At 41.2% G+C, this 22,982-nt stretch overlaps 1 protein-coding gene across 1 annotated transcript in view; it reads right to left on the bottom strand.

Moving 5' to 3' along the window:
* Positions 1-19,824, bottom strand: part of FREM3 (FRAS1 related extracellular matrix 3) — a 126,326-nt gene extending 106,502 nt beyond the window's left edge. The window contains exons 1-2 of the mRNA XM_020989941.2: positions 14,540-19,824; positions 12,613-12,702 (exon numbers count right to left, since the gene is read on the bottom strand). Coding sequence (XP_020845600.1) covers positions 12,613-12,702; positions 14,540-19,751 — 5,302 coding nt within the window. The 5' untranslated portion in view covers positions 19,752-19,824. The remainder of the gene's footprint in view (positions 1-12,612; positions 12,703-14,539) is intronic.
* Between the last annotated feature and the right edge of the window lie 3,158 nt (positions 19,825-22,982).

The raw sequence follows: 22,982 nt of genomic DNA, 5'->3' as shown, positions 1-22,982 counted from the left end.
TGCTTCTGGCTGCTTTCAGTTTTTAGATTACGTAAACATTTTCATTCAGAATTCATACTGCATTCAGAAGCACATGGACTTTTTTGAATGACAGTGAGACAATGACAGGCACTTGTTCATAGGGAAGATGCCAAACAGAAATGCTTTCATGCAAATGCCAGATAACAAAGCATTCGGTGAAGCTGATTTTTCTTTAAGGATCAACATCATGGTACAGATGAGAAAATCCTGGGTTTGGAGCTAGGGGCTGGAGGAGCCTCTTTTGGTTGTGTCAGTTACTATCTGCATCACCTTAGACAAGCCACTTCGTCACTATGGGCCTCAGTTTCCCCATTTATAAAATGAGGGGTTTGGACTGTATGACCTCTAATATTCTTCTCAGATCTAAATCTATGCTTCTATGATATTTAAGCAGGAACACAAGCTCCACAATGAATTTGTTTCCACTTAAAAGAAATCAGTATCTAAATCTTCTACATACAACCATAACTATGTTTATACAATCAATAAACAAATAAATAAATAACACTAGTGTCAGAGCCCTCATATTACTTCTATGTAGCCCAAGGTGAAGGTCTGGGCATTTGTTTGGTTAATCTGGATCAATGCTTTTCAGGGCCCAATGAACATTGTGAATGGAATATTGATTAAATTGATTATTCATTAAATAGGGCAGTATGGAGATTCACTCTTCAAAATCTTCAAAAGCTTTTCCCTCAGAGCAAAAACCACAACCCACAAAAATTTTGTGATTTAAACCTCAAACATAAAGAGGGGACTACTAGGGATTGAATTCAATTCAACAAATACTTATTAATTACCTGCAAAGTATAAGGCATGTGTTGGATGCTAGGGATACAAAGAAAAATGTGAAAACAACTCCTGCCTTGAGGAGCTTACATTCTAATGGGGGGGGGGCGCAACGTGCAATTATGTACATACAAGATACATATACACACTGTATTTCTATATATATACATATACATATACATACATACATACATACATACATACACACACACACACATATACATATAGACAGACACAGAGAGACAGACAGAGAGAGGGAAGGAGGCCAGAGAGAGATAGAGAAACTAGAAGGTGATCTCAGAGTAAGGGTACTAGCTGTTGGGGAGAGGGGCCAGACAAGGCCTTCTGTATAGAATAGGAGATCTCTCGATGTTGAAATGCCCTCCAATGATGCAGACATAATTTACAGATTTAGAGAGCTGCTTAGGGACATTGAAAGGTTAAGCAACTTACCCGCCATCACACAATTAAAATGTATCATTGGGAGGATCTGAACTTCCATTCTTCCCGACTCTAACACTTGCCTTCTGTCCAGGTTGTCTCTCCCAAGACACAAGGGTCAGAATTTGTATGTCAAATGTCTTGACTTTTTTTTTGTCTTCTAGAACCCAGAAGAACTGGCCCCGAAAAATTACTGGCAGATCATTCTCCTCTCTAACATTCTGCCCTGGGAACTCTCCCCTATTCTGTGTGCCCCCAGCCATCCCTTTCAACCCCATAGACCTGACACACACAGTTCTTCTCATCCCATGGTATCACAGAAGTTAAATCTTGACCTTTTTCTCAAACTTTGTGTGTCTGTAAGAATATTTACAAACCATCTTGATTTTCTGTGAAAGGGACTTGTAATTCCCGAGAGTTAAAGCTTCTGTAAAGGAAGCACATAGCAAAATGCAAACCAATCAGCAAGCCAATAGTATTTGATAATGGTTCATAAAGAGCATGGCATTGTCTAAGGTGCCTGCTGGGCATGGGCACAGCTGGCAGACAGTGCTCCATGGTACAAAAAGAGAGAAAAGGCTCTGGATGCCAAGGACTCCATTCAAATCTACCCTCTGATTCTTGCTTCCTGTGTGACTTTGGGAAAGTCACAACTTCCCTGGGTCTCAGTTTTTTCATCTGTAATGAAAATGTAATTTTCATTGTAATGAGTGGATTGGACTAGATCATCTCTGAGGTCCCATCTGGCTCTAAATCTATAATGTTTTTTGTGAAAAGACTAAATATGTGATTTTATCAGTATAGGGAGTTCCTAGAGAGAAATTTCCTCAATCAATGCAGAATGATATCTTTTTTGCCAAATTAAAAAAAAACTTGCTGATTGCTTAATTGACATGTATATGTATGTATGTATACATGCATATATCTGTGTGTATGTGTATCTATATCTATATCTATATCTATATCTATATCTATATCTATATCTATATCTATATCTATATCTATATCTATATCTATATCTATATCTATATCTATATAGACACATATATTTTAAAGTGAGATAGAAACAGGCAAACATGTCCAGTACAGTTTTTATAACAAAAATTTCTGTTTGACATTTAGGCCCTTCACAACTTGGCTCCAACCTGTGGGAAAGTTCAGCCTTACTGCCCATTACTTCCTTCTATATGCACTGAGGTCCAGCCAAACTGACTTTCTTGCTGTTCCTTGCACATGGCACTCTCTCTTCTGCCCTTGCTTTTCCCCCCATGCTTAGAATGCACTCCCTCTGAATCTCCAATCTCAGAATCCCTAGTTTTCTATAAGGCACAACTCCATCAGTCACCTTTTACTTGAAACCTTTCCTGAACTTCCCAGCAGCTAGTGCCTTCCTCCCCACAAATCACCTAGTATCTATTTTGTATATATCCATCTACTACGTAGATGTTGTTTCTTAGCTATCTGGCTAGGCTAGACTATAAGCTCCTTGAAGGCAGCGACTGTTTTCATATTTATTTTCATATTGACAGTGCTCAGTATAGTGCCAAAACACATAACAGGTACTTAGTAAATGCTTATTGAATGAGTGATGATTTCCCACTCCATTCTACAAAATAGCTAAGATAAGCTACCCTTCTCTTATTTCACCCTTTGTTTTCCTGGGGAAATCCTGTGCCCTTCACACTCTCCTGATTTTGGGGTAGGCTCTGGCCAGATCTGTTCTGACATGTAAGCACAAAAGTCTTTCAGTTAATTAATTAAGAAGAGAACTTCTGAGGGTATCCCCTGTAATTACAGAACATGTTACAAAGGGAGTTCTCTAGAAGTTTTGCAAGACACACACACACGCACACACACACACACACACACACACACACACACACACACACACACACACATACACAAAGGTAGTGATGGATGGGGGAAACTCAGCCACCTGCTAAGTAAACCATATTAACATGAACTCCCATCACACGTGGTCCCAGACTACAGGAATTCTCTGGAACAACTGATGACCAGAGCAGTTAGGCTTCATTTTTAGGGTTTTCTTTCTTCCTCCATCCCTCCCTCTGTCCCTCCTTCCTTCCTTCCTTTTCTTTCCTCCTTCCTTCCTTCCTTTTCTTTCCTCCTTCCTTCCTTCCTTTTCTTCCTTCCTTCCTTCCTTCCTTCCTTCCTTCCTTCCTTCCTTCCTTCCTTCCTTCCTTCCTTCCTTCCTTCCTTCCTTCCTTCCTTCTTCCCTCCTTTCTTTCTTTCTTTCTTTCTTTCTTTCTTTCTTTCTTTCTTTCTTTCTTTCTTTCTTTCTTTCTTTCTTTCTTTCTTTCTTTCTTTCTTTCTTTCTTTCTTTCTTTCTTTCTTTCTTTCTCTCTTTTCTTCCTTCCTTCTTATTGAGCTATGGAACAAACTGCTTGACTTGAGGGTAATATTTTCTTCCTAATAAACCAGAGAAGTAGTTGATTTTCTAAAGCATCTGCCTCCATTCTACTTGCCTCCATTCTACTTGCTACTTTTGGAATTCTAATATGTATAAATATGTCTGAAGATACAATATTGGGAAAATGTTATGCACAATAAAATCCTACTTGTTTTAGTATGAATCTAGACTACAAACTAAGTTTAAAGTTATTCATAATCCCATCCCATTTGAGAATCAGCTAAAGGAGTTGGGGCTATTTAGTCTGGAGAATAGAAGACTCAGGGGGTGCTGGATAGATGTCGCCAAGCTAAGAGTCAGCGAGGCAGAGGAATGCACCAGGAGTCCAGAAGACTTGAGTTCAAACTTGGTTCAAACACTTACAAGCTGTGTGACTCTGAGCAAGTCATTTACCTTCTGTCTGCCTTAGTTTCCTCAACTGTAAAATGGAGATTAATAATAGCATTTACCTCCCTGGGTTGTTGTGAGGATAAAAGGAGATACTTGTAAAATACTTTGCAAACCTTAAAGTGCTATATAAATGCCAGCTGTTATTATTTGAAGGGTTGTTTTTTGGAAGAGGGAGAAGACTTCTGCCTGGTCCCAGAGGGCAGAATTAGGAACATGGGGTGGAAATTGCAGAGGAAAAACTTCCTAAAATTTTAAGTAGAGATTCTTAACCTGGAATCCAGGAACTTGGTTTAAAAAAAATTTAATTATTATTTCATTAGAATTGATTCCCTTGCAATCCTAGCATTTTCTTTTACATAGTTAAAAACATTATTCTGAGTAGGGGTCCATAGCCTTCATTTGGCTGTCATGGGGTCCATGACAAAAAAATTAAGAAGCCTTGACTTAAAGCTATCTCAGAGTGGAACTGGGCTGCTCCAGGAGGTAATGGTTTCCTCCTTATTGGGTGTCTTTAAGAGAATACAATTATACAGAGAAACGAATCAAGCCTGGGACTTGTGCAATCCCATGTGACTCTAGCCCTCACTAAAAGTCATCTTCTTGGTAAGAAATATCTGCACTAAAATCAACACTCAAATTTAAGTCTTCCTAGAACAAGTAAGTAAAAGGCTCTTTTCCTGATAATTAGAGAAACAGGATCATTTGGAAACCCAAGGAAGTAATTAAGCCTAAATTACTTGGGTTTCTCTGAATGATCTTATTTTTTCCCCCCACATCTATTCCTATTTCCAAGTTTCATTTTTATATCCTGGTGATTAGACACCTTGGCTCCTGGAACCCCTTCCTCTGATCTGTGTGTCTATATACTCTTTCTACTCTAAAATGTTATTTACCCTGAAGTGAGTTATTCTTTTTCTATCCTGTATTTTGACCATTGATGACATCCATGGAAGCCCATCTTCTTCTGGACCACATATAGACTTCTTACCATGACATTTAAAATTCACCACTGTCTACCTTACCCTATGCATCTGCTGGGTCCCTCCCTTACCCCATCACTTAGCAGTCTGCACCTTCCATTCTAATCAGGCTGCTATTTCCTCCTTTAAGTATTTTGTGATTTTTCCACCTCTAGTTCTTAACAACAATTTAAACTGACACACATACTAGGATTTCTTAGCTTTTTTGATTCCATTTCCCTAGCAGAAAAAAATTTTTGAGCATGAACACTTAATACGTGTATGTCTAATAAATAACACAATATACTATTGAAATTATGTAACATGCCATTGAACCAACCTGTACATGTATCATAAAATTAAAACATAGATTAAAAAGCATAAGATAAAGATGAAGCAAACAGTAATTTTATTTGTCAATGGTGCAAAATCCCATCTGATTTCAGATTGAGAGCAATGTGATTAAATCTGCTTCACTATTTTAAAAGCCTTGGCTTAATACTTTGTGGTTCAGAGATTTGAAGGTTAGGTTCTAAGTTCTGTTTATTTTGGTGTTTCATTTTCATAGCTGTCCTAGCTGAAAAAGATGCCTGATAAAGACAGCTTCAAAAGCATTATGAGGCTCTCCTCCTGATAATAATTTTCTAATTCTGTCCAACAAATATGTAAATATAAAACATTTTGGCTAATAAAGTTTTCTCTTCCCCGAGGTCTATCAGTTGCTTTTTCAAACTAATCTAATAAGGTGTTGCATTTCTCTATTGTTAACAAATGGATTCAAAACTCACTGAAAAATCTTATTTGCAAGATTTTTAAGCATGTTAGAAAATTCTGTTTCCAAGTCTTTAATATGCCCAGGTATGAATTTTTACAGGTGATACATATTATTTTTGGCAACAAAAGCTTAGTTTGTAAACATCTTAATAATAATGACAATGGTTTCATACTGTCATGAGCTAATATCTCAAGGCACAACAATATGTATAAAGAGAGGTTTATTGTTAACAACAGTGGATGTATATGCAAATTTCAAGTAATCTTCTTGATAATCAAAAACTTTTTTGGGGGCTAACTTCTCAGATCTGATTAGGTTCTCATTGTTTTCACCTCATAATATGGCTGATGAAGAACTCAGATAAGAAGTCTATAAGGATACAAGAAGACACTTCTGACATTTTCCATTTTGCAGGAGCTTTGTTAAAACTCCATAATGTAATCTGTAAGCTTACTTAACTGGTCACAGGCAATAATAAGTTGCAATTTGTTAAAAATGAATGAGGAAGCCCCTATCAATGCTCCATGTTGTATAAATCACACTCTTCTTTCAGAATATTTTGTGTATTGTGAATGACACATGGTCATTCTGACATAGAGATTGAATGAGGGCCTCAGTGCCTATCCACATATTAAATATTAGCAAAACTTAATTGCTGTTTTAAGATTATAAATAGTCTTAATATTTTCTTCTTGTACCCTAATAGACTATCTTATGTTCTGGGGAAGGTTCCCTCTTATTCACATTACCTCCTCAGTAAATCTCCCTCACATAAAGGTCTCTTGAGGAATTTACCAAGTATCCCCAAGTAACCATACCTATTCTCCATCATCAAAATCCTTTTATCTTCAATACTTTTTGTAACTGCAAAGGCATGTGGTTGGCTGCAACACATTACAGGCAAGGCATTAACAAGGAGAAGCAGAGAAAAGGGTGTCAAGAAATGTGCAAGTCAGAACGAAGATGGTTTGGTTCAATAACGAGATCGAGGTGTAATGAGAGGATGGCACAGGTGCAGACCTTAGCAGTTTGCTAAGACATGTCTCATATGTGTATATATATATACACGCATACATACACACACACATATATACACACATATGCACATACACACATATATATACACATATATATGTGTATATATATACATATATATGTATGTGTGTGTGTATATATATACATATATATGTATGTGTGTGTGTATATATATGTGTATATATGTATGTATATATATATATGTGTATATATATATATATATATATATGGACAAGCTCTTTTCTGTTCTAGGTTCAGGGAGTAGAATCATCAGACTGGGCCAGGAGCTCTAGCTGCAGAGATCCAGATGTTGAGGAGTCCAGGCTGGATGTTGAGGTCAGCCTAGCACTGAGGCCTGGAAACATAGCCTGGAAGAATCTGTCAGGAGCTGTTTTTGAATGTGAACTTGGTGTGACAAAGGCTAGGTAGGAACAGAGCTAAATTGAGACCAAGATGGTGTAAGGAAGATTATGTCTTCGAGGTTTTGTTTAACTAATTTATTTAGAAATTAATCTTTACCAAAATTTAATGTATGGGTAGGCACTGAGGCTCTCATTCATTCTAAATGTTAGATGTTTGTTGTTTCTATATCTGTAATATAGAAAAATACTTATCCCTTTGTAAAAGCCAATTGATGTTTAGTGGTTAAACGGAACTGAAATACTAGTCACTGGCCCCCTAAATTGTTGGGGGAACACAGCCAGTGGGTACTTATGCTGATGGCAGAAGAAAGACATCCCACTTCTTTCAGGGTACCCTGGAATCCTGAAAGGCCATGTATGAGGCCCGGCCCTAGGAGACTGGGACCAGAGCATACATTTTACAGAGGAATAACCATTGTATGGAGATTAATATCCTTATGATGTTAAGAGAAAGTCAGAAAGCCTCCCTATTGTGTTAAGTGGATTATAGGTGGAGATGTTGACCACGAGTCACTTAGGATAGGCGGGCATGGATAAGTGGGGACCTGCCTCATTGGAGGAAACATGCTTACTGGTGAGAGATCACAGACAATTGGTGCAGTGGACAGAGTGCTGGACCTGGAGTCAGAAGAATCCGAGTTTGGATCCTAACTCAGACACTAGCTTGTGTGATCCTGGGGAAGTCATAGCCCCAGCATTTTCTCATCTGTGCAACAGGGTTAACTAGAGCACCTACACCATTGGGTTGTTGTGAAGATCAAAGATGGTAACACGTAAAGTACTTTGCAAACTTAGCATTATTATATTTATAAATTTCAGTTGCTTTAATCTCTATTGTGTATTGATTTCATTTCTGTTGTTATTGGATGGCCCCTCAAGAACTGGGTCTATAGGTCTTACTGGAAAGAAGTGGCTGGGGTGGAGAGGGAAACATCAACCAACCAGAGCAACTAGTTTATTAGTTTGGGCAGTTTTTAAGATGATAATGTCTGAAAAGATCAAAGCTGTGTATTTTCAAATACTCTGTCATAGTTTTGATAAGATGTTCCCAAGTGTTCCATGTATTTTTTCCAATTATGCATCTTAGCTACTATTTTCTTCTATACCTGCTCCTTTTTAATAGGGTTCTAGGTATTGTGTTACATCTATAAGTAGTTAGTAATATGTGGACTAAACTGTCATATATATGTGTGTGTGTATATACCAGCTACCATATATATACACATATACACACATCATATATATACACGTACATGCATATATGTGTACACACACACACACACACACACACACACACACACACAACCACTCTAGTATCTTTGCCAAGAAAACCCTATGGACATTATTGGCATTCTATGGTCTATGGGATCAGAAAGAATAGCACATGACTGAATGACTGAACAAACACACACACACACACACACACATACACCATATATACCATTAATATCTCTATTACTAGCATCTCCTTCTATCTGCTCATGATGAGCTTTGGCCAAATATTTCTTGTTAATCAACATGGGTTGATTAACAACCCTTCATTTATATTTAGAGCTCTAAGGTTTAGACTATGCTTTCCTCATAGCAACCTTTGGAAGTAGGGATACCAATATTGTGATCCTCATTTTATAGACGAGGAAACTGTTTCAGAGACGTTAAAATGACTTCAACGTTATCACAAAGGTAGTAATGGGGCAGAGTCTAGATTTGAACTCAGATTCTCTAACCCTCAGTTTCTTCATCTGTAAAATAGAGATTAATAAAACCTGTCTACTTTACAGGGTTGGTGTAAAAATTAAAGGAAGTAGTTAAATTAATTTAAATTAATTAAAGCAGGTATATTGAAGGGAAATATTGCTCTGGAAATTAAAGCTCTACATAGCTATAAAGAATTATTGTAGATGGTCACATTTAAGTGAAAGTTCTTGCTCTTAAGATGAAGAGAACATATTATTTCCTTTTATAGAATGGAAGAAATGTCCTCTACTTAAAGTCTACCATTAAATTAAATTACAAACCAGGGGCAAGAAAATTTCCTGCAAGCTTGGGCTGCTTTTTTAAAAATTTCTTCACATAGAATGCTCAGGGAGCCTCCATTTTTAAGGCCATTGATCCTCAGCACAGCCAAATATACCAGGCTCAAGCTGTCTCTTGCATAACCTGAGAACAAAAAAAATTCTCATCTGTCAGGACTTTAATTTAAAAAAAAAGATATTCGATCTGTTCTCTCCAGCACCAAAGAGAGGGCATATTTCCTGTTCTAAGTCAATATGCAACCTTTAGAGATCCTTATGAACAGTTTGGTGATGTCCATTTCTATTAGAGTTTGACATCAATGAGCCTCTTGAGTGCTTGATAAACAGTCATTGAATTGAATTGGATTATAGGGTGCTAGATCGAGAACCAAGAGGAAATTCATAGGCTGTTTAGTGCAAGTTTTTCATTTATCGATAAGAAAACTGAAGCTGAGAAGCTCTTAAGTGACTCCTAGATAGAATCAGAAATGGGATTTGAATTCAAGTCCTCTGAACCATCATCCATCCCCTAAAGCAGTGCTGATTTTGTAAAAGACAATGGAGGGGAAACTGGAGGAAACTGGAAAAAAATTTTTATAGCCAATTTCTCTGATAAAGGCCTTATTTCTTGAATATATAGAGAATGGAGTCAAATTTAGAAGAATATGAGTCATTCTCCAATTGCTAAATGGTCAAAGAATATAAACAGTCAATTTTCAGAGGAAGTCAAAGCTATCTATAGTCATATGAAGAAATTTTCTATTGATTAGAGAAATGCAAATTACAACAGCTCTGAGGTAGCACCTCATACCTATCAGATTGGCTAATATGACAGAAAAGGAAAATGATACATGTTGGAGGGGATGTGGGAAAATTGGGACTCTAATTCTCTTCACATAGTGCTTCCCTTTTAAAAATTCAATTTGGTTGTATTTTTAGAGTACCTGTTAGAGACAAAGGAATGCTTAAGGTGCAAGCGCTGTGCTAAGCACTTTACAAATATTATCTCATTTGATCCTCATAACAACCCTGTGAGGTAGGCATTGCTATCCCCATTTTACAGTTGCAGAAATTGAGGCAAATGGAGGTTCAGGGACTTGCTCAGGGTCATGCAGCTTGTAGGTATCTGAGGCCATATTTGAACCCAGGTCTTCCTGACTCTAGGACCAATTCTTTATCTATCGTGCAGCCTACCTGTCTCCAGCAGCTAAAGCAGCAAGACTTGGCAGCAGATTGAATGTGTGTGTGTGTGTGTGTGGGAGGTGGGCGTTGATGGAGAAGAAAGAGACAAGGATGATACTGAAGCTGTGAACCTGCAGAAGAGGAAGGATAATAGGGCCCTTGACAGAAAAAGAAGAATTTGGAGGAGCAGCGAGTTTGGGAGGAAATATAAGAAATTTTTGCAAGGGAGAAAATGATAAATTTTATTTTGGACATGTTGAATTTTAGATACCAGTGGATATCTAAATGCATCTGTCTAGTGGGCAGTTGGTAATGTGGGATGGGAATTAAGGAGAGATGTTAGAGCTAGACATATAGATTTGAGAGCTATTTGCACAAAAATGATGATGGAACTCATAGTGGCTGCTGATATTCCTAAGAGACGGTGGAAAGAAGAAGAGCTGTCAGAGGAGACAGGAGGAGAAGTCAGAGAAATAGGATGGAAACCATGAGCATGCCATGTGACCGAGTTCAAGGAAGGAGAGCAGATCAAGACAAGTTTGAGTTCACAATGCCCTTGTACCCTACAAATTGTACGTGCTTTGTATATACTTATTTATGTACATGGTGTTTTTCCCAACTGAATGTAAGCTCTCTGCTTCATTTTTGTCTTTGCATCTCCATTGCTGAGCACAGTGCCTGGCACATGGGAGATGCTTAATAAATGCTTGGTGAGTAACTGAACTATCTACAAGATGGTAGAGAGTCCAAGGAGAATGAAGATAGAAAAGGGGCCATGAAGTTTACCAGTTAGGAAGTCATTAATGATGTCCAGGAGAGCTGTTTCAGCAGACAGGGTTGAAAAGTAGATTATGCAGGATTTGAGGAATTATGAGGCTGTTAGGAAGTGGAAGCCGTGAATGTAAAATAATTTTTTTTTTAGAAATTTGTTAGTGAAAATGAAGAGAATGAATGAATGAAGCATATAAGTGATATCACATTTCTTGCCTTTACAGTGGATGGGGGAGGAGTGGGAGGGAGGGAATTGGAAACCCAAAATTAAAAAAAAAATTCCCCAAATAAATAAATAATAATAATTTAAAAATGAAGGGTAATTGACATACGAGAACATCAAGTTCAAAGGAAAAGGGGATGCTTGTAAGAGGTGGGAAAGGGTGCAGTAGAAGAGTGATTGCCAAAGCATGATGGAAGGGATGACTAATTGAAAAAGGCCATAGGAGGGAAGGAAGAGAATGTCAGCTCTTTGAAGACAGGCACTGCTTTGTTGTCACATTTGTGTCTCTAGCACCTAACACATTGCTTGGCACGTGCTTGGTGCTTAATAAATGCCTGTCAATCAATAGAAGAGAGTAGTCAGGGAAATTTTAGGGTTCAGTAGACATTTAGCAAACGTTTGTTGAGCTGGAATGAATGACTTGAACAAAAAGTTTATAGAAAGATGCCATTGAAATGTCATAAAGAAAATGGACAACAGACATTTATCACTGAATTGTGATTTTCTTATAGTCCCATGAAATGATCATTACTATTGTTTAAACAATGACACTTCACTCAGCATGTTAGCTTATAACATGATGCATCTAGAATTTAGAAGAGCTTGGATGAGTGGAAGTTCTCGGACTGACTCATGGGAACAAGGGGTACTGCATAGGATGAACAATGTTCCTGTGAGTGGGTCTCCCTCCCCAGCCTCTTTGATATATTTTCAGATACGACTGGAAGGATTATAGCCCTTAGATTTCAAGATTCACTTCAATTCAATTCTTGATCTTATGATAAGGACTACCAACTATTATATCAAGACCCCATGGTGGCTTTCTTGATTTGCGTCAAAGGGACAGAAATTTCCAACTAATTTCTCAAAAGGTTCATTTGTCTATAGACTGTAGGCAAGATGAAAAATGAGTGAAATACTCCATGTGAAGACTGATAAAATCTTTGAACACTAGTTCTCATTCCCAATAAAGTGGGCATCCACTATCATCAATGATTAGAACACATTAATTCCATACAGAACTCTAATGAATGCCAATAAAGTCAGGTATTATTGTGGTGACATAATTGAAAGTGATCACTGTAGAAAACATTTTAGAAACTGATATGGTGATTTTGTTTATCAGTGGCATTTTTGTAAAGGCTGATACTGACTTACCAGTGTCTTCAACAGAGAAGTAAAAAATATCACTGGTTGCATTGCTACCCTCTTTCAAGACATAGCAGAGCTTCATTTCATCAATATCAGCTGAAAACAAAAGAATATCTCTTGGTCATTTTTGTCCAATGAAACATTGTGATAATATAAACTTTGAAATACTTTAATATAACAATTGTTTCATAAAATTAATACTCATTTGTTAACTAAAGCAATAGCTATATATTTTTTTTAAGTATTCCAAAATAGCCCAATTCAAACATTATTGCACAGTGCATGCAAATTGCACACTACATGCAATGTATTAAACATATAGTGACACCTAGTAAGTAACTATAAATTCCACAATGTTTTGGTACTCCTCAAAGGGCCAGATCTATTCAGTTTTTATTCTTCTTCACAAAGTTTAACACAAGCCTTTCAAGGTCAAATTAAAGTAACGATGCTTGTTGAAAGAAGGAAGAACAAAAAGGGAATGAAAGAAAAAAGTGAAAGAGAAGAAAGAACGAAAGGAAAGAAAAGAGAGAAATAGAGAGAAGTAAAATAAATCGTTTTTTTTCTGAATGTCTATTCTATTAGAATTTTAAGAATTTATCACGTAGGTTGGGAATTCTGATTTTTTTATATGTTGCTTCTTGAGTAGTTAGAAAAAGAGTGATTTGGTTAAAGGAGCTATACTGCTTACTGCTTTACATATTTATTTATACTCACACGAATTTTACAAAGAGAATCATGAATATGCATGGGTGTTTTCCTTTACTGCAGTTATAAAAAATGCATCTGAACATGCTTGGGAAAACAGTCATGAAGGGTTACTATTTTCCCTTTTATTAAATCAACCTTTTTGTTATTCAGCTTTACCCATGATGTCTCCTGCCTACCCCCAACACAATACATACACACCTGCACATGCATACCTGAATATACATACAAATGCACATATGGAGTTACAGATAGAACTAAAATACAAAGCATATCCTTGAGAGACATGGAAAATGGAAAGGAATATTACATATCCCCCTCATCTCTGGGTCATCATCCATATGAGATACAGATGTAACACACACAGCATGTTCTTAGTTCATTCTCTGTGTATTTTTTTTTCATGTTTGCAGAAACTACATTTAGACCAAGAATCCAACAGATTGAAAAAATCCAGAACATATATACAGATAACAAAACACTATTTCTATAGGCACCTGTTTAAGTTACTAGCAGACCAGCTAACTGGCATGCCATTTTTTTTTTTGGAAAGGAAAATAATAAAGGGAGTCAGATTTGGATTGGTCCAAACACTGCCGCTGTTTGGTGTGAACAGAACAATGTGTTTCCATTAGAGTGTTCAGACTGGAAAGGATTTCTTGTGTGTGTGGGGGTTGTATAGCAAAGAATTGTACAGAGTGCCTTTCATCAGCAACACAAAGCATGGGTAAGAAGCTCCCAATTTAGGGAGCTGTCCACTCTACCTGGCAATTACTAATAACTTGCGCTTAATACATTGTGGTAGTTATATTGGTTTCCTCCCTGCCTGAGCATTGTATATTCTTATTAAATGATCATTTTATTGAAATAGGATTGTTGCCTTTAATATGAGCCAAAGGAATTTTACATTACAACATATGAAAGAAGGTTAGATTTATGTAGATCAGAGCACCTGAATTCAAATCCTGACTCTACTACTTATACACCAAGGTCTATGTGACCTTGGGCAAGCTATTTAACCTCTCTGTGTGTCAATTTCCTCACCTGTAAAATGAGATAATTGGATTAGATGATCCCTAGAGTTTCTTTTAGTTCTAAAGCTATGATCTTATGATTCTACAATCCTCTCTTAGGGCAACTTTCCTTGGAGCTAAGGAAGCTAAGCAACCGAAGAGGAGAAATGAAGGGTGTGTAGTTGAGGCCAATAGACACAATCTATACTAACCTTGTGAAAACATCCTAATGTTGCCATTTCCAAGGCCAAGATGAGTGAGGTTGCCATATTCTGGTCCACTGGTGATTGCATACTTTAGATGTTTATGTGGACTGTCTTGATCCTTTGCTTTAAGAGATTTGCTGGTGATCAGGAAGCCCAAGTGGCCCGTCCGAAGAATACTCAAAGCTGGGGCCCCTTTGTTGACCACAATCTGGGGCACTCCATTATCTAAGGAGCTGATCCGGATCTTCATCGTCTGGGGCTTGTGTGTCGCCAGGACAGTGTCTGGGAAGATGTAGAAATTTGTATGTGTGCCATCTGTCACAATGAAAGAGAAACTGTCCTCAGTGTTATCCGTGCCATCATGCCAGTAGCTGATCAAATTCTCATTCAGGTCTTGTTTGGTGAAACTGGTAATGGGTTGGCTGCCATTATATAGAATTTGTCCATGGGTGGGGTTATGGGTGATTGTGAAGCATAGATGACCATCTGGGCTGTCCTGGTCCTCAACTGACAGTTCAAATGGAGTAATCAGCTTTCTTTCCCCTTCCTGTACCAATAAATGGTGAATGGTCAAGACAGGCTTCTTGTTGTCCACATCAATGATAGAGATATGGAAGGTCTGGAATATAGTATTGTGGCCATCAGTCACTTCAAACTCAAAACTGTCCATCTTTAGCTCATCTTCTGCAGTATGGACATAGGAGATTTTGTTGCCAGCCAGTTGAAGCTGGGTAAAAGAATCAATAGGCTTCCCAGGAAAGTCAGAACTTTCCAAGTGCCCTCGACTTGGGGCCCGGGTGATGCTGAAGCGTAACTGTTCATCAGGGCTATTGATGTCACTAGTACTGAGATGAGCAGTGGTGAGGGTCACTCTGCCACCTTCCTTCAAGGTTACCCCTTTATTGATCACTGCAGGAAAAACCTTGTCTGTACCACTGATGGTGACATAGAAATACCTATCTATCAAGGGGTTAATTCCATCAGTCACATCAAATTTGATTAGGTCCTGGACCCCTTCTAGGCCTTTGTGGGTATAACAAATTAAGCCCTGGTCAATTTCAGACTGTGTGAAGTTCATACCCAGAGTAAGGTTGCTCCACACCTTTCCTCCAGGCTCAAGGAGCTTCTGTAGAAGTCCTTGTTCAGGCCCTGATCGAAGAATGTAAGCCAGGTCCTTGTCATATGAGTCAAGGTCTGTGGCCTTGAGGACCTGGTTGGTGATGACTTTGGTCTGTCCAATGTCCACTTCCAATCCATCATTGATGGTCAGCCGTGGGGTCTCATCATCCACCAAGATTACCATGATTGGTATTTTCCTATGGATCATATGCTTCCCATCAGTCACCCAAATCTCAAAACTGTCCTCTGTGGTCTCTGAGTCATCATGTTCATATACAATGGTGGAAGCCTCTTGAATCTCCTCCAGGGTGAAACTGTGGACAGGTCGGCTTCCAGTGGCCAACTGCTGCACAATTCGTCCATTCTGGGGGAGTACCGTGATCTGAAATTGTAGCTCATCTGGTGGCAGGTCTGCATCGGCACTATTGAGTAGAGGAGTGTCTATAACTAGACTCATCCCTTCCAACACCACAAATTCATGGGTGAAAAGTTCTGGCTGCTCATCATTGGTGGGCAGGATGATAATGGGAAAAATGTAGTTGGGGGAGAAGTTGACACCATCAGAACAATAAAGAGTGATCTGATCCTCCTGTGGTTCTACCCCTTTGTGGATACTTTGGACATAATTGATGTGCCCCAGGCATATGTCCTTGATGGTGAAGGCACTGATGGGGTTGCCAGCCTGGGACTTTTCTGAGCCAGGGGCTGGAGAGATATTTTCCATGTAGCCAAATGAGGGCTGACCAATGATAGTACACAAGACATCATCGTGGGGGGTATCCACATCCTTAGTGTCTAAATGTCTCATGTTCAAGGTGCCCTTCCCACCCTCAGGGACACTGAATAGCTCCCCCACTTTCACTTCAGGAGGCACACTATCTATGGGTAACACAGTCACCTGTATTTGCACACCCTCCACTGTTTTGCCCCCTACCACCCAGACATCAGAGTGGTCAGATATTGTAAGGTTGAAAACATCATGTTGCTTCTGCATGCCAATTTCACCCCCAGTGTGGGCATAGGCTACTGCCCCATTGATGAGATCTCCTTGGGTGAACTGTGCTGTGGGCAACCCATTCACCAGGATGATGCCCAGCTTTGGGGGTTTCTCTACCATGAAGGTCAACATTAGGCCATCTTTGTCCCTATCTGTGCCCTGGATGATACCTGTGGTCATCTCTGTGGCCCCATTCTCTAGAACATCAATGGAAGTACCCACCCAGCCACCTCCAGGGATGGTGATCCCATCATCAATAGTCTTTACAGTAATTCGGACAGTAATGGGTACTTGGTGGACCCTGTCACTCACAATCAACCGGAAGGCATCATTGGTGGTCTCACTACCACCATGTTGGTAGGAGACACGTCCATTAACAATATCATCCCTCATAAAGTAAGTACCTGGGGCCATGACTCCTTCTAAGTAAAGAAGATGACCATGTTGGGGGCCCTGTGCTAAAGTGAACACAATCTTGTCAGCATCTGTATCTGGGTCTGTAACATCTAGTTCCCTACTGGTCAGAATAAAGCTCTTCCCCTCTTGCACGATGAAGCCACTGTTGGTAACCTCTGGGGGTTGGTTGTCCACAGGCTGCAGGAACAAGCTGAAGGTGCCTGGCACAGAGTTACCTGCAGCATCCTCCACACGGTATGTGAACTGGACAACTCGAGGAGCAATGCCAGCTTCTTGCTGGGGAGGCTGGTAGGCCACCTTGTGATGATTCACCTGGGCCTGGGTGAACTGCGTGACAGGTGTTGTTGGGTCATCAGCAAGCACAATTTCCCCCGCTGGGACAGGGTGGTTATTATCTATGTCTGTGGGGGGTGTCAGGAGCACATATCGCAAGTGCCAGTCATCGGAATCCACATCAGTATAGCAGAGAAATTTCTTTTGGAAAGGAGTGAGCTGGTATTCTTTCACAGTCATCTCTAAGCTCACTCCTGGATGCAACTCTGGGCTCAGAACATCCACTGGCTGTACCTTTATGGTGAAGAAGTGTTGACCTGATTGGTTGGGTGGGTCATGGTCATCCTGCACAAGGAACACCAGTTGATCTGTCATGGAGCTAGGGTGATGGGGTCCAAGATGGCGGTAAAAGAGCCTCCCTTCCAGAATGTCTTGCTGTAGCCATTCAGTCACCACCTTTTCATAGAGTCCCTCTTTTTCTACATAGGCCCAGCCTTGCCCTCCTTCATCCATCAGGGATGGTGGGGGTTCACTTTGGCGCAACAGGACCTCCCCCAGGTTCTTCATTGGGAGGGAGGGACTGGAGGCCAGGTCCCACCCTCTTTCTTCCTCCTTCCTCTCCAGGGCTGGCCTCTTCAGTACAAAACGAATGGTCGAGTCTTCAGAGTCAATGTCTGTGGCACTAAGTACAAAGTGGGAAATCTGGACCACTTCACCCTCAGTTAAAGAGAGCCCAGTATTTGTATTGACAACTGGGGGCTCATCATCCTCAGGGACAATAGTGATGGAAAAGAGGAACTCTACATCATGGTGCCCATCACTCATGTGGAAAATGATGTTGTCACTATAGGTGTCACTGCCGTCATGCTGGTAAATCAGTCGCTCTGCAGTCAGGTCTGCTGATGTGAAATATTTGCGCTCTGTAGGTGCTCCAAGAACCACCAGCAGCCCATGCTGCAGACCCTTTGCTATGGTTACCCTTACCTCTTCCAGGTTGTCTTCATCACTGATCTCCAAGCTCTGGGCACTGGTCAGAGGCCGGGACTGACCTTCAAACAGCAATAGTCCCAGGTTCCGTGAAGCCACAGGGGCCAGTGTATTCATGGGTTTCACTACAACCATAAAAGCAAATGGGTCAGAGGCAGCACCATCCACATCCATTACCTCCAACTCCAGCTGGAAAAGGCGCTCTTGGTTGGAGTCACCAGTAGGGGGCTGGTAGGCAATCTTCAGCTCCCTCAGGTCCTGCTGAGTAAATGAGGTGACTGGCTGGCCTAAGGGGTCATCAGTATTGATCAAGTAGCCTTGCTGCCTATGGGACTCAGGAAGTGCAGTGGGGGAGTTGAGTATATTAAAGACCAAGTCATCTGAATTGGATTCCAAGTCCTCAGCTGCTAGTGACTCCAGAGTCAGAGCTGTCAGTACAAACTGGTCCACCTCCATCATCATCATGGCTCCGAAGCTAGGCCTGGGTGGAGTGTTCTCTGTACCTTCTTGAATTCTCACCAGCATCTGAAAGTGCTCCTGGGCCAGGATCCTAGGTGGTTTCATGTCTCCCTCCTTTTCTGGTCCTAAGATCTCCACCAGGAAGGGTATGTAGTCCCGATTGGGTGACCGGGTGCTGGCCGTGTGTTGGTAGTGCACCCCTGCCATCAGGAAAGCCTGACAGTCCATTTCCCTCCCTGGGGTCAGTGGGTCACCTGAGTGGCCTACTAACCTTCCATACCTGGGCAAAGTGCCACTTTCCCGAGGAAGTGGGGTGAGGCGGCATGTCAGAGGGACCCCGTTTGGAGAGGAAGCAGTGAGAGACACAGTGAAGTTCAGCACCCTGTGGTCAATGGCGTTGCTGAAGCCCCGTAGCTTTTCCACGGTCAAGGGCAGGTTGTGAGTGACCACTTCGAACTGCGTGAAATCCACGTCTACGGGCATCGTGAAGGGCAGCACGAGGGTCCGGCTCGGGGAATCGTAGCGCAGCTGCAGTCGGAGCCGCTGGTGTGCAGGGCTGCGGGCGCCAAAGTGAGTGTAGCGAACTTGCTCTGGGCCGAAGGCGCACGGGAAGCTGGCTGGGGAGAGCGCGCCTTGGGGTGGGGAGCCTGCAGCCATTCTGCCTCCGTCCTTGCCCAGTACCGTTACCATACACAGGTCGCCGGCCTGCGCACGGATCACCAGGTCCCGGGCCGGGTCCAGCCACACGGAGCGGCCCAGGGGTACACGGAGACCCGGCGGGGCGGCTAGGATGCCTGCGCCCTCAGAGCTGCGACTCCAGCTGCGGGTGGCAAGTATCGGTCCTGGCACCGAGAGCTCAGTTTCGGTTGTTTGTGCCCGTAGGGCCGGGCAACACAGCAGGAGTGCAGCGAGCACCGTCAGAAGCTGGTGGGGAGTGCCCGGGGGGCGATGCCAGGCACCGGTCATGTCTCTCGGAGGCTAGGATCCGCAGCTGCTCAGATGGTTAGGTTGGCAGCTGAGGCTCTGGCTCTTCAGTCCGAGCTAGCACTTGGACCAGAGCTGGCGTGAGTGGCTGAGCCTCCACGGCTGCAGGTAGCTGCCAAGAAAAGGAAAGGAGGGGTCCTAGACTAGTCCCCGGCCCCGCCCCCAACCCCTCCTTGCTCCTAGCCCCAGTGGCGCGCAGACGCCCCGCAGCTAGCTGGACTGGAGCCGGGAGATAGAGACTGGGATGTAGAGAGAGACCTCCCATTTCTACCCCCCCCTCCCGCCAACCACTCCAGTCAACAGCTGTCTCCCCGACAGGAACACGAGCGCCTAGATCCACCTCCTTTCTAAAACGCTGCACTTGGTAGCACTAGCACTTAAGAGGGGGTGGAATAACTCACCTTTTACTCAAGGACCCTAAGTAGACTTTCGGATAGAGCCCCGGCCTGGCAAATCCCTGAGCATTTTCTGATGTTCAGTTCCGGAGAGACCGAGACAGAGATTTCTAGCACCCAGGGCAGCGATCTCCAGTTATATCTGCTGATTTTCCGAGCCTCTCGACCTTGGAATACCACTGTCAGTGCTATTATGTTCTGTAGGTTTATTTGTTTTAATCGTTTGTGGTTCTAAAAAGGGAGCCAAAGCTGTTTACGTTCTACTCAAAAGGTGTTTATGTTTCTACCCCAGCTGATAAAATTGGGGTTTATATACAACTGAGTGATGAGGTAAGGTTATCAGGGGAAGAGAAGTCAAGAAGTAAAGAAAATGTGACTCCCAGAGATATATTTCTATGTGGTGAATGGTGTAAATCAAAGGAACAACTTGTGTATGAAGACTCTTCCTAGTACTTAAACGATTTACCATGTCAGGTGTTGAGGGAACCACATTCAGTAGGGCATGCTAGGCACTTAATGAATATATATGTATATGTGTGTATTTTTATATATTTGTGTGTCTATACACACACACACACACACACACACACACACACATCCTGAGTTCTAATGTGGCTCCAGACATTTACTAGTTGTGTGACTAGGGCCAGTCACTTAACCCTGTTTCCCTCAGTTTCCTCATCTGAAAAATGAGCTGGAGAAGGAAATGGCAAACCACTCCAGTATCTTTGCCGAGAAAACCCCAAATGGCATCATGAAGAATCAGACACAAGTGAATAACAACACACACACTCTCTCTACATACATACATACATACATACATACATATGTAACTAAGGGACAAACACTGAGCCCACAGTCCTGATACTTTACTTTAATTGCCTCTTGATCTATGAGAAGCAGGCTGGTGTAATGCATGGAGGTCTGGCCTTGGAGTCATCACCTACCTGAATTCAAATCCTGTCTCCTACACCTACTGTGTGACTATGGGCTGATCTGCTTATCTCCATGGAGTTTTCACTCTGGTGCAATCAGTTTCTTTTGAATTCAAAAATACTATTATTAGCAAAAAGTTTCAAAGACAAAATAAATCCCTAGTGCCCCCCCCCCACATATGAACCTGTGAATTTACTGATATTAAGGATCTCTGGGTGAGAAACTTCTACCAGTGTGAACTGGTACCTTCTCTGCAATTTTGAGTCTGATAGAGCTGCTTAGGGGTATCAAGACTTTAAGTGCCTTGCTCAGATTTAGGAGGCCACTTGATGTCAGAGATGGTCTTCCTGACTCCAAGGCCAGCTCTCTATGCACTATACTTTCCTCTTCTCTTATCTCTAGACTATTTCCCTTAAGTCATTCCTTTGCATAGTGTATGATAGTGTGCTAATTATTTTTTTTTGAAGTGTACCTGACTGGAGGCTGTTTGATTCTGGACATGATCTCTGAGATCCCTAGGTTGTAAAGTTGATAGAATGCTGGACTTGGTGTCAGGAAGACCCCAGTTCAAAATCCAACATCAGACATTTAACTATTTGTGTGACTATGGGCAAGTCACTTAACTCCTGTCCACTTCAGTTTTTTTTCCAAATGGAAAATGGGAGTAATAATAGCACCCCAGAGATGCTGTGAAGATAAAATGAGATAATATTTGTAAAGCACTTAGCTCAGTGCCTAATGCATAATAAGTACTTCATAAATCCTTGTTGCTTTTCTTCCTTCCACTTCTCATGGGCTGTGAATCTATGTATAGGAGTCCTTTGGAGCTGCATTAACTGAAAGAGTTAACATGACTTTCCAGAGGGTGACTCTACTACTTCCACATCTAGAGGACTTGTATAGCAATCATACAATACCTTGTTGGTATCTAGAGTTGCTGATACCATTAACACCTGCAAAGTGAAGTCTGATATAACAGGGTTAGCCAATAACCTGAGCATCAGTCCTATCTCCCAATAGCAGCATTGGAATAGGATTCCACTATGTCTGGAAAAAAAAAACAAACCAAACCCCACACCATTTTACTGATACATGTATCAGATCCTTTTACAACTAATACCACTACAAATGACTCCATTGGATAGATCAGTTTTCCTTGCCTAATGGACAGTCCCGAGAAACAGTATTTTTATTGATCTGGTTACAACATATTGGACAAAATGAAGGATCTTGTGTACCTGGTGCTCTCTCTGGTCCCTTGACAATGCAGTTATCATTCTGTATAAGTAAACAACTTTTTGGAACTGTGCATTGTAAATTAAGAGCAGGGGGCTGAGTTGAACTCTATCTGTGAGTAGTGTGTTGCAGATGTGGGAGTGGAGGGAAGAGGATATTGCTAGGGATGTTTTTAGCTGGTAGGCTTGCTAAGGAGTGGATCTTCAGACATCTCCATTCATTCACTCAGTTCAGTACTCGAAGAGTCTGATTTTTGTATGAATGTGTACTCCTTTGGAAGGTCTAAAGAACTCCTACAATACTTTTGTAAACAGATTTCATGAGTTGCCATGACCAAGATATTGCGTGATCTAGGCCAGCTCTGGTGAGGAAGATTTCCATGTCCACTCACACATTCCACAAAGATTTAGGAGGTGCCTGCTGGTATTCCACATACAGTGTACTGTCTGGGTCAGCGATGGATACCAGAATGAATAAGAAGTGATCCTCAATTGCAAGAAGCCTAAAATAATAAGAGCTCACATTTCTATAGTGCTCTGATAGTTCAAAAGCACTTTCACCACAACAACCTTGTAAAGTAGATAATGCAAATATATTACCCCCACTTTACAGATGAGGAAAAGGAGACCCTGAGGGATTTGCCAAT

Source organism: Phascolarctos cinereus, unplaced genomic scaffold (assembly GCF_003287225.1).
Source record: "Phascolarctos cinereus isolate Bilbo 61053 unplaced genomic scaffold, phaCin_HiC Scaffold_9;HRSCAF=440, whole genome shotgun sequence".
NCBI lineage: Eukaryota > Metazoa > Chordata > Mammalia > Diprotodontia > Phascolarctidae > Phascolarctos > Phascolarctos cinereus.
This window is presented reverse-complemented; position numbering and strand designations above follow the sequence as displayed.